The sequence below is a fragment of the Cuculus canorus genome, chromosome 7 (assembly GCF_017976375.1).
Source record: "Cuculus canorus isolate bCucCan1 chromosome 7, bCucCan1.pri, whole genome shotgun sequence".
Lineage (NCBI taxonomy): Eukaryota > Metazoa > Chordata > Aves > Cuculiformes > Cuculidae > Cuculus > Cuculus canorus.
In genome coordinates, this window is record NC_071407.1 from 12,125,331 (window position 1) to 12,138,404 (window position 13,074).

The 13,074-nt window shown below is 41.8% G+C and overlaps 1 protein-coding gene across 1 annotated transcript in view; it reads right to left on the reverse strand.

Annotated features, from left to right (window-relative positions):
- The window catches only part of SORCS3 (sortilin related VPS10 domain containing receptor 3), a 294,771-nt gene that overhangs the window by 84,210 nt on the left and 197,487 nt on the right, over positions 1 to 13,074 (reverse strand). Inside the window, exon 6 of the mRNA XM_009555685.2 lies at positions 6,162 to 6,226. Within this exon, the coding sequence (XP_009553980.2) occupies positions 6,162 to 6,226 (65 nt within the window). The remainder of the gene's footprint in view (positions 1 to 6,161; positions 6,227 to 13,074) is intronic.

Consider the following 13,074-nt stretch of genomic DNA (forward strand, 5'->3'; position numbering starts at 1 on the left):
AATGGAGGGTACAAATCATAAAGGCATCAGAAAACTGATGATGGGACCATATGGAGCAGAAGACTTCAAAAGACACACAGGTAGACTTTACTGATTCCACTACCCTGCCGGGAATTATATCCCCATCCTCTCCTTGAAATATCCTATTCTTGATGATTGGTTTTAATTGTGGTAGTAACACATGAGGGGAAAAAAAAAAAAAAAAAAGCACTCAAACCACTCAAACCAGCACTATTAAGTTTAACTTAGTTTGCTCTGACAATGACAAGCAACTCCGAAAATTAAGTCTAGGCATGAAAGTGCCTGACATCAAATGGCACGAAGAGTCCCAACAGTAGTTACATGCACTGCAAGAGCCATCAAATGCTTCTGTCTAGAGAGAAGATGAGAAGACCATCACTCTAATGGAATGCCTTGTCAGTCTTTGGCATTGCTTGAGAGAAGGAATACGACTGTGAGAAGGACATGAAGAAAACATAAAGCAAAAGTAGACAGAAAGAAGTTGCTCCAAGTAGCAAGAAGAGATGTGCTCACACCCAGCAAGTTGGCAAGGGTTACAGGGGATTAAGCGCTATTTCACTCAGACTGAGAAAGGCTTTCATGAAACAGAACAACCAAAGCACTGTGTCTCTGGATGTATGTAATCTAAATATGCCATCTCTGCCTTTAAATTGCTCTTCTGAAAACTGCAAATTAGGGAGAAAATGAACATGCAACTAAGACGACAACTGCACTGATAAAAGGGTCATATCTTTTACACTGCACCACTTCCACAGGCTTCTTAGATTCACACACTTGTTCACGTTTCTACAAAGGGTGAGGTCAGATCATTAAGGAAGAAAACAGTGAGTTTATAAGGGCTGTGGTGAGCCTACAGCAGTGATTTTAGTTCACAACTGCAACTTTTAACAAGGATCTTGTCAAATTGAGCTCGAAGGAATAAAAGGAAAGTTTAAAAGGACAGTAAGTAGCCTAGCAAAGCTGCTTACAGGATTCTCCATCCCATAAAACCTGCTATTGTCCTTAGCCTTTGTCTTTCCAGTAGTAGCAAAATATGGCTTAGTGGAAAGCACTGGAGGGAATGTCTGAAATCCTCTGACACTCAGCTAACTGCCTTCCCTGATTCAAAGACAAAATTCACAAACTGGCAGTTTCCTCTTCCATAGCTTTGTCTCACCAACAGATTCTTAAGAATGCAAAAAGAATGCAAGTCACAGGCAACAATAACAAGAATAACATTTTTTTAAAATACACTGTCTAAAAAAAAAGTCACGAACTACAACCAAGCTTTAACCGAATAGATGTTCATGCCCAGACATATGACTGAAGGTTCATGCTTAGAGGCTGCAGACCTGTTCTGGGTTTAGCACTGGAAATTCCAGGGTGAATAAGGGCTACACAGCTGATTCAGAACAGTTGCATACCTCTGGTGCAGCAATGAAAATGTAGTCTTGCTGATGATGCTAAAGCAGCAGAAACTGGTGTTGCCCACTTAGAGTATCTGGAGGCAATTAAATAATATGATGAAAAATATCTGACCCAGAGACAGTGCCAAATAACTGAAGTATAGGAGTTCTGCTTTCTCCCAGCATAAAATACCACCAGCAGCAGAAAGGACAGACTCTCAGCTGGGATAAGCTAAGGTTCTTCATCAAGTAACATGTACACACGTGGTCCAGAGCTCGTATTTACCTCCTCAATGTGGCATCTAAGACATCTTGGCAGGATATTAAAGCAAATTCTCAGAAAGCAAGAGGGTCTTATAAACTGCCATGCTACCCAAATTGCTCAGCCACCTTAACTCATTCTTTGAGGTAGCACTAAAATTAGGCAGAACAAGGAAGAGAGGTCAGGAGCCATATTTTTAGAAGCTCATTCCTTCCAGTATGTTCTCCCACACAGTCGCCTGGATATTCTTATTCCTCCAAAAAGGGGATAATTTGCTGCTGCTGAGTGACAGAATAGGAAAAAGAATAAAAACCTGTCACAAATAAATGCAAATAAATCACAAGTGTTGACATGACAACTAGCTTCCTGTCTATTGGGAAAGGTGTCATTTTTAGCGTGTTACACCAGCAATCAAATATACTCAAAGAATGGCAACTGATTAATATTCACAGGAAATTTGTGGTAGAAAAATGGGATAGCTTACTACTCATTTTCTATTTAATCTCTTGATTATTTATTTTCACATATTTTACAACACAAGGCCTATGAAAGGAAACAGACAAAAAAATATAATCTTCAAACCTGTCTCCCTTTGGACACAAAAATAAGTTCAAGTCTTGCCTGCTGCCTCACAAAAAATGAAAAATATTTCCCTTTAAAGGTTAGTGTATGGCCCCTGGGAGCGGACTGTGCAGAAACAAGTTGGTAGAAGGTAGGGACCTACATGCCAGGTGTCATTGACAGCTGCATGCCTTAAGGGGGCGCGGCTTCTGGGAATATTTCCAATTCATATTAGAAAACCAGAATTAGCGGTAGGGGTGCTTTTTTATGTTCCACGGCAAAAGTTGATAAGAGTTTCTTATTTCCTAGACAGCTTCAAAAACTTCTCATGCTTATAACTCAACACTTACCTACTTTCTCAGCCCATCTGTGAATAAGGCAATATGGACATCAAGCAGCCTGAATTGTTTGCTGCAGCTGAAATCCCAGCATCCGTACCTCCACAAAAACTCTCCTCACCAACTTATCTCACCCAACTTATCTTACTTCGAATTAGGAAATAGGTTTCTCAGATGTACAGTCATTTTCCAGTTGAGGAGTTTGAAACACCTCCCCCGTGACAATTAACAGTCTCCCATCTTGAGAATTTGGAGCGTATTTTAATCCTTCTTAGAAGTGATAAAACTGAAGCAATTTCTTGAAATTAGTAGTGATAAACTGGTGAAACAAGCTAAGCTACTAAGTCTCTTCTTTGTCTTCCAGTCATGACAGCTTTGGCAGGAAGCAGGAACACAAAAGGCTCTTTCTGCTGGGTAACACCCAAAAATGCAGGTCCCTGAAGGAAGACACTGAAGAGTCAAACCTGCTACCATGCTGAAGGTTGCAAAAGGCAGATGCACGTGCAGGTGACACAGGCAGCTGATGGAAATAAGTTGCATTGGCAGATCGGCTCAGCTTAAGCCAGGTCCCCATGTCTGGCAAGACTTAAAATCATAAACTGCCAATGAAGGTTACCATAGGAGAGGTAAAAAACTAGCTGGCCTCGACAGCTTTTTCCCTCAAAAGAGAAGAGGATCTAGGAATGTCGACAGGACCATAAATTGTCCCTCTAGAATTAGCCCGTTTTATCTTTTCCTTTCTTTTCTCTTTAATTAAAATACTATTTATTGTATCGCATCTGTGAGTGGGGAGAAGATGATCTCACTGAGCACTAGAAAGTTGAATATATCTTTCCCAGAAGTGCTGGTGGGTGCTTGTGTCAGTGTATTTGTAATAGTACCCTTACATCTAACTCTGTCCTCGCTGCTATTACACCCAGGCAGAAGGCACAGTGCCCAAGGCTCCTACATTTTTTTATAATTTAAAAATCCAAGCCTAGATTATTATTCTGCTACAGCAGCTCTGCCAAGATGTCAAAAAACGTGAAAAACTTCATCTGCTACAAAAGACAAGAACAGCGTGAGATCAGCGAGGCACTGGAATTAGCAGCATCTTGCAAATATTAAAGGAGACTAGATGCTAAGGAAGATGTTTTTTTCAGAGACCCTACCATTCCTAATGACCAGACAGACAGAACCCATGGGGTAAGATGTTTTAGAGGACAGACAGAGCAGTGAACAGGTCTTCTGCCTCCCAGTTCTATGAGCTTTATTGATAGCCCTGATGGATGAATGAGGCTCTAGCATGCCCCACCACTTGTTCGCAGCCACAGAACATATTTTATGCTCTAGTGTCTGAACTGGTATTAGACAGTTCTTGAGTCCCATTACTGTAAAATGAAAAAAAAAAATCATAAAAAAAATTATAAAGTTCAGGAGTTTAATCTTAAACACCATTTCTCACACACACTTTCTAATTTTTTTTTTTTTTTAATAAAAAGCATGGAGGTAAACAGAAGAAGAGGAAAGAAAAATAACCCCTCTTGAAGAACCATGTACTTTTAAAGTGGCCAGGGATTTTGAAGGCAGAGAATGTTGCCCCTGAATTGAACTGAGCAATGGGAATACTCAATCTATGTCTGTTAATGCATCAGATAAGCGACTGAGCCATCAGACTGACCCAAGAGGCATTAAAAACATCTCCTTTTCTTTCTCCCCACTACTGCGGAAAATGTTCATCAAAAACTTTCTGATCAAGAGGAAATAACTGCAGGGAACCATTTTTCCAGCAGCTGTAAGAGTCTAAGTCACTTCACTGAGAGCATGAAGGCTCATTTTGGTTACAAAACCAATTAGGAGAAGAGCTCAACCCCCCATTCCTAAGCACACAGAGCTGTACCATTTCACACCAGGTGAGGCTATACCTTGGAGGCAGTTGATATTTTGTAACACAAACTAATATCAGTTTAAGCCTTACAAATTCTAATTGGAGCAACACGTTTCTTTCATGCTATGCTTGGATGGGAGAGGAGCCACTTTGGTGCTGTCTTCCAGTGTGATGCACCAGCAGGGTCCACACAGCCCACCGTGTCTCACCTGTGCCTGGTGTTTGCTGGGACAGTGGCTGCAATAAGGCTGTTTTGCTGACATTCCTGGTTTGCGCCTGATTTTCAGTGAAACCCTCAATATCATCAACTGCCAATTTCAAAATGCTGAATTTATATATTAAAACAAGAACAAGCAGCAACCGCTCGAGCAAACAAGACCTGAAGGAAGAGAGTTGTCTGCAAACTGGGGAGACATCTTTCAAACAAAGCATCTACATCTTTGACACATCCAATATTCAAATAGCTGGGTGAGCATGTTTAAACTTAGTTTGAAAGCAAATTCCATCAGCAGTAAGTTTGCTTACTTGCTTGTTTTTTTAACTTGCTTTTGGACACTTCTCCCAGCATCCCTGCAACAGCACACACAGGAGCAAAGGCACTGAAGAAGCCTCCCTACCTTGCCCACCCACCTGCTGTCCTGTTTTGCTTTTTCCACATATTCAATGAGCAGCTGTCACCCTTGAGCTTTTATTGCCTGGTTATTTATTCAGCTGCCATCACTAAATAGCAGTGGGAGGCCAATCAGTGATTTTAGAAGATCCACAGCCTCAGAGAAGCCACCCTGATAGACAGGAGCTTATTCACACAGCATCTGGCCTACGCAACACTTGACTAAAACACAGAAAAGTTGGCAACCAGCAGAAATGAGGCCTTTTCCTCCCAGCAATCCGCTACAAACTCAGTCACATGCTGCTTTCTACACTGTCCCTGTAGTGCAAAAGGGATACACGTCCCACTGCTGTGTAGCATCGAGCTGGAGTAAAGCTGGCCCCACTCCAGAAGCAGACACGCTGTCATGCTGTGGCTCCTGCGAGAAATACCTGAAACACTTTGGAGAGAGTGGTGGAAAAAATCAACCTACTTCTAATGCTTACTGTCTTCTTTGCTGGAGGTTAATTATATAGGAATCCATACTACAAATGTGGCTTTAGATTAATTTCACTGAGGGGTTAAGAATTTATTTATTTTTTTCTATTTCTTACTTCAGATCCAGGCACCTTTTCAAGGCTTGCAAAGTTTTGGTAGGAAGCTCTTATTCATACATCAAAAGCAAAATATGAGACAAAGGGTACCCAGGGCATAAGGATGTTCAGGACAGAGAAGAAGTCTGACTGTAGGTGATTTCTCAAATTCCCAGGTACGAACGAACACCTCTGGAAATACATGGGGTCTGTACCGCACAGTGCTGGTAGTCCAACTCTTTATAATGCACGTAAAATACATGATACTGAAACAGCTAAATAATTAACAGAATAGACAGCTCCATAGCCCAATACATTGTGCTTCTCCTCAGCTTCTCCACAGACACAAGCCCTGCAAGCCCCCAAGTTTCCCCCCGGGGGTAATAAGGATAACAGTATGCCTCACATCAAACCCTATGACCCACATAATTCCTATCAATTAAAATGTAAATGGGGAGACAAAATGAGTAAAGTGAATTTCCATTCCCACTCCATTCTTGACTCAAAGCCCATAGCATTTTTCAGCACTGGCTGCAGGCACTCACATCCATCAGCTGTCCGCGCTTCCATGTGCACAAGGTCAGGGTCTTTATCCAAACCGGTCACCGACCTGTGGGGGGAGAGAGACAGAAGAGGGAGCTGGTTAGGTAAAAGGCTGCAATCAGACAGAGAGAGGGTGATGGAAAGCAAAACCATTTCAAGTCTACCACGTGACACCTGGCATGTAGATCCATCCCTTCTACCAACTTGTCTCCTTTGGGTTTCTGAACAGCCTGCTCCCAGGGGCCATATACTAACCTTTGAGACAGACACCTTTCCAGGTGCTAGTGAGTGAATCTGCCTATCTACAAGACCGAGACTACAATGGTCATTTGTTATGGCAAAACAAGCTGTCTATAAGCTGCATGCTTACAGACAGTAAATGAAAAAAGGTCTTACTTGGCTGAACAGTAATGTGACAGACTGAGTTTTCTTATCTGCTCCTGGCTTGCTGGGCAATCTTACTATTGTTTACATCAGTTTCCCATCTTTAAAAGAAAAGCAATTATATATATATATATATATATATATATATATATATATGTCTGGTGAAGTTCTGATTAAAAAAAATGCAAGAAAGTATTCATTATTCAACCCATGATCCCATGTTCCTTGATAACCATGAAACAAGGTATAATTAGTTTCTTTAACCTCACTGGTTGAAATTCAAGCATCTCAATTCAAATTTTCCTCTACATTGTTATTTTACTCCCTAAAAATGTTTTCCAAGGCACATAACAAAGATAGCTTTCCTCCTGGCGGAGGGAAAGTCAAGCCCAGAACATAAATGTTATTGTTAGTGCCCTGGCTGATAAGAATCACTGGGAAATGAACATTTAGTCCTAGCAATGGCTGGCAGGGGAAAAAAAATCCATAGATGTCCACGTGATTTATGAAGCTGCTTCTCCTGAGGTAACCAAGGGTTAGATTAAAAAGGGACAATGACAAAAATCAGTTTCTAATTTGGTGGAAGCAGAATTTGATACAGTAGATTGTAAATAATAGATTCCCTCTGAGCCAGCCAACATTCACAATTCCCTAATGTTCTGAAACGCTTTTATCACAATCTTGCACTGCTTTCATCCTTGGGGCATCAACAACTAAAACAAAACAAAAAAAAAAAAAGGAAAAAAATACAAAAAAAAGAGAACAAACAAACTATAGATGCTCTGATATATTTTTGTGGGTCTCACAAAAAACATAGCAATTGAAGCAATGACAAACACACATACGTGCTGGAGTTCAGCTAAGATCAGCCAGTGCTGCAAATGCCAAAACAACTACATCATGACCCACTGCGTAGGTAACTGAAACTGGCGCTGCTTGTTAACGAGAGCACAGCATCAATAGCAAGCCCATTCACAACACACTGTGAATTGTGGCCAAAAAACCCCAATACAACAAAACAAAGCTGCACAGGCAGAGCTTTCATCATACTACTCCCAGTGAGAAATAGCCTGCTCCTTAATCACTACCATCAGTTTCAGGGCGATCCCACAAGGAAGAAAGTGCTGTTTGTTTTTGGTAAGGATGCCAGAATGGGCCTGCATCCCTGTGACTGTGCAATTATCGGGGTCAAATTTTCCAAATACCTGGACACAGTTAAAAGTGACAACAGGGCAAATAGAAATTCCTTAAAATGCTGGTGAAAAACATTATGGTGTGCAGCAACATTATTTCCCTATATATATATGAAGGGCACATGTCTTTCTAGTCCATAACAGAAGTTTTCTGTGTTTTTCCTGTAAGTAGCCCTAAATGCTGTAATTTCAGCTGTTCAGAAATCTTAACCCTTGCCTGGAACACGCCAACAGGGACAGAGACATGTGCTTACCAACGTATCTATCACAACCTTATCAAAGGGAGTGGTAATTTCAGCACTTTTACACATAGGCTGGGAACACCTGAGAGACTCCCACCCCTTCCCCACAGGCTTCCTACTTAAATCCAGCCCTCATCCCAGAGCCTGCAGTTTCTAAGCTTCCTTCTGGAAGCCAGCCACCCCTTCTTCCCAGAGATGTTTGCTGTATCCTGACACCACAATGCCAAGCTGCCCCACCTGCTCCCCACAATCCCTCCCCCCCAGATGCAGGAGGCACTCTATGTCCACCCTTGCAATGAGACAAACCTAATCCTGGCCCAGGTACTAATAAATATCAGTCTGCCACAACATTATTCATTTTAAAAGCAACTGTAATTAGAATAACCTAAGTACCTCCAATCAAAACCCAAAATACTCATTACCATTGTGCATTTGCATACCCAAGCTCTGTGGATCTACTCAAAATGCCTATTAAGTGAGCACCAGGGGATGACAGCAGTGTCCTGAAACATGTCATTCTAGCTTCACATTCTTTCCCAGTGCCATCTATTCGTTTCTTTCACTAGGTTTGACAATGATGATGAAAAAGGGACCAGCATGAAGCACCTCTCTAGTACTTCTCTGCTCACCGAATGCCATGCTTCAAGTGGAAAAGCTCACAAACCAACCTCCTGTAACCCCAAAGCAAGACAAGTTCTTGTTATCTGCAGGCAGGTAAGCCTGTAAAACAATGCATTGGTCATCCTTCCTTCTCTCAAACCCAGTTGCCCATATATATCAGAGACCTGATTGCAAAACAAGTCCCGAATAAATGCTGTTTCTTCATGTTTCACTTCACATCTCTTCCCAGTGGCAAAGACTACAGCTTTGCTTAGCAGTGCTCTGACTTCTGAATACTGGTATTTTCAGTAAATGGTCTCTCGTGATTGGTATAGAGAAGTTTTACACGAAGAATGCAAAAAAGTCAGGCAGTGGAAAGAGCAAGATGTGAGTGCAGGTCCTGGAGCACAGCTGCAAAAATGCGAACACTGACTGTAAAGTAATTTTTAAATTTCTTTGGTCTTGAGAACTCACTACAGCAACCTCTCATGTCTGGCAACATAAGAACAGCAACAAAACAGGAAGAGATACTTTCACAGTCTTATATTTTCTCACACATAATCTCTCTGAAGAACATCAGGAGGATGCACTGCTCAAACTATTTGAGCAACTAAAGTACAGTGAGGAGAGATGTCAGCATCACCCGGACTTACCCTTTTCCTTGCATGTTCTCTACAACCAACTGGAGCACACAGGGCAGGCTGGCTGGCTGGGAAGGGGTTTCATGGCTCTATTTCAGAGGCTTACAATGACAAGAGCATTTAAAAACACTCAGAAGCCTAAGCTGAACTTGAAAACATTTTTCCTGCCACACAGTCACACTTCACGTTGCACTCACAGCTCAGCTCTGTGTTTTGTATGTGTACAAACTCCAGACAGAAAAAACAAATCTGAGGTCCATAAAATGCACCTGGCACTGTTAACCCAGATGGCCACAAGGGAGGCTACATCAACATCCTCCACCTTCCCTGTTCATTTACCACCACGGGGATGAGAAAATGCTGAGGATGCAGGCAGAAGTGACACCAAAGGCCATTTTTTTTTCCTGCTTACATGTTCCCTGGTCGCTGCAAAGGCACTTTTTGAAATGTGGAGCCTGCAACCAGTATTGCAGCTGGCACAGGAGCGTTGGCCAATTAAGAATTCAAGCTACCTCTGAACCCCATTAGGAAGGAAACAATAGTTACTTTTTCTCTACCTTCTGCTGCTGCTTTTCCTTTTTTGTCCTCCTGGTAGCTCTTGGTTTCCAAAAGATCTTTCCTCCCTTCTTTTCCAAAGAGGATTGTGTGTTCTTGCATGCTGAAGGATAGATAGGACCTGGCAAGTTCCTTATCTCTATCTTGAGGGAAGAGTGTTGTGCATAGATGCACATTTACTAGGCTGCTCTGCTAATATTTCATTTCTGACCAAGAGGGATAGCAAGCAAGAAGGGCAAGGAAAACACAGTATTCTCCACTGCAAGTAGCTATTCATGACATGTTTCTATATAAGATACTATACAGTTCAAAATGAAAAATGCTAGCAAATGCGAAGGAAGAAAAAAAGGAAATACACAGACTCTCCGGGATACCTGCCTGCTGCACACCTCAGCTCACTGTTTCTCCCAACTCCACTGCCTTTCCATGGAATAAACCGTTTTTTAATTTTTTTCCTACCCCTTTTCCAGACATCAGGCATTTAAGGATGAAAGATAGCACTGAGATTTAGCTGCTCTAGCATCTTAGATCAAGAATGCTCAGAAATTCAGACTGCCTGCTGTTGATCCTTCCTCCTTAAACCATCAATAGAGAATAAAAGATGCTCTATTCCTCCGTCTCCTGGACTCATTATCTTAGGGGGTGAAGGTGGGTACCACTGGACATCAGAAAAATTTCTGTCAAGGATTTATAACAAGATAAAAAAAAATCAAGTCACAGAGATCAGCCTTTCAAACTTGGTCTTGAACGTGCTGGATTGAGTTTTTTTCAAGGATGCGCTTGGTTTCTGCCCAGTCAAGGCAGCAATCACCAGCTCTGACTTTGAAAACAGAATCAAAACTTTTACAACGGACTGAGACTTTCCCAAGACGCCAACTTGGAAACTCATTATTGAAGGCTGGGATGTCAGACTGAAGGCAATTGTCACTGCTCATGTAAAAAGACAGAGGAAACAGATGGAGACTACTTAGCAGGATGCTATGCAGTAGATAAGGGTTAGAAATGGGAAGGAACAAGGCACATTTACTGTGCCATAATATGTAAAGGGGGAAAAAGACACCGTCTTGCTGCAGGCAACTGCAGTCAAATTAGCGGATGTTGCCAATTAATCTGCTGCAATTTTAATTGTATCCTGCCCCAGAAGTGAATAAATGCTCCTGTGTGGTACCCAGCAAGCAGTGCACAGGACTAACTCATCCAAGCAAGAAGATGACCATGTTTATATGGACAGACACAGGAGCAGAAACGGATCCATACAATTCTTGCTTAACTAAGCTGGATCTTTTCACACAGTGCCATTACTAAATTAAACACACCTTTTTGACATGGGCTAACAGCCAACAGGCTACCTTCATCTGATACGGCATCATATTTGCGTGTGCATTGATAAACTGCAGTTACCTTCGGATGGTCAGAGGGATTCCATGTGTTAATCTGTTATTCACTGCAGTCAAGCCAAAACCTAGATCCACCAGGCATTAGCTCTGCATACCTAACAGTGTGCACACGAGCTGCCTTCACCCCAGGTTGACAACACATCATAAAATACATTAGTTAAGAACAGATACAAATGTTGAGCTGTTGGGGGAAAGACTATCTTTATTAAACACATAAATACAGTACCATTCTCTGTGGCTGAACAGAGGGAAAGGCTGCTGGATGAGGTCTCTGAAGAGTTACGGACAAAATTTCCTTGCACAGCATATTTCAAATGAAACTTGGAAAAAAAGCTGGGCACGAAGATACTGTAAGAAAGTATCTTAGACAGGTCCTTGGAGCTTTCTACATTTTTTCCAGCACTAATTTCTGTGATGCTACAATTCTGGACATCAGCAGAAGTAATTGTTGTGAGAGTTAGCTTGCAAGATAAGGCAAAAAAATTGCCAAGTGTTTATTCTCCGCTAATTTCTTTTGAGCAAAGCCAAAGCTTTTTAAAAAGGCCTCAATGGATTTTAAGGAAGTCTTCAGCTGGGTATCCTAAAGGAAACAAAACTTAAGGTGTTCACAGCCTCTGCGTATGTTTTGACATGTGCATACATGCATCTGCCCACCTGCATCTCACCCCCACTACCTGCTGAATGTCTAAACCATTTACCTGTAAACTGAGAGGATTACAGGTCCCAGAACTTCAGAGTTGCTACATACAGTTGTTTCATGGATATAGCAGACCAGGAAGGGGAAGGAAGCCTAAATCAGTCCTCTCCTTGAAGGAAAAGCTTACATTTAGGCCCAGCCATGTCACCAATCACTGAAGAATCCACATCGGATAGCAGTTTCTACTACTCACAACATTTTTTCCTCTTCCCAGTACATAAAAGAATGTGAGTCTATATCACTGAAATTAACAGCAATGGGAAAGAAATGTCACTGAACCCAAGAATACCTTTAAAGGATATTTATCACAGAAGACAGCAGCTGTTGATACATGTTTATTCTTTTCCCTGTATGCTAATACCAAAAACTAAGTACAAATAATTAAGCGTCTAGTTCTTACTCAGTGAAGAGGTCTTAGTCATTTAAACCCCTCTGGTATTTCTTCTCCAACCTATACTATAAATTCCAATAAAGATAATCAAATTTTTTGTGAAATGAATTCAAAAAGAGTGTGGGTGGAAGGGTGAAGATCCTTACTCACAGCCCTGTCAAGGTTTGAAAGGGCCAGCAGCACAGGCAGGGTATGTGATGGAGGTGGCATCTTAATTTCCCAGCCTGAAATAACTTCTCGAAGCGACTGAGACTCATGCAGGGAGCAGACCTGTCAACTATATCAAGCCAGCACGCCCCGTGGATGTGCTCTCAGGTGCAGTCACAGTCCTGCTGCTTACTTACAAACCACATAAGCTCTCTGCAGCCTGCTGCTCCTGACTCATCAGGGTGCAGCTGATACAGACTATTTAAAAGCAGCCCCGGGGGCTTATCCTAATTGAATAAGAAGCCTTTTTTTTTTTTCCTTTTTTTTTTTTTTTTGCCAGGTCTTAGCAGCACCAGCCTTGGATATGGTGGAAGTAATGAAGCACCAGCTCATCAAGTTAAGATGTTATTGTCTTGAAGGCATCTCAAACCTTCAGTGCATGATATACCATCAGCTCCCCATCCCACATGCACTCAACATAGATTGATGCTTTGAGGAAACCATTTCTAGACAGGAGAGAGGGGATTAATCTGGGATTAGAGGTCTGCAAACTTTATGGAGGACAAGTTTAAAACACGTTCCAGCAGAAGGGTTTGATTCTATTTTGCCTTCTGAAGGAAGGGAGAAGGAAGGGAGAAGGAAGGGAGAAGGAAGGGAGAAGGAAGGGA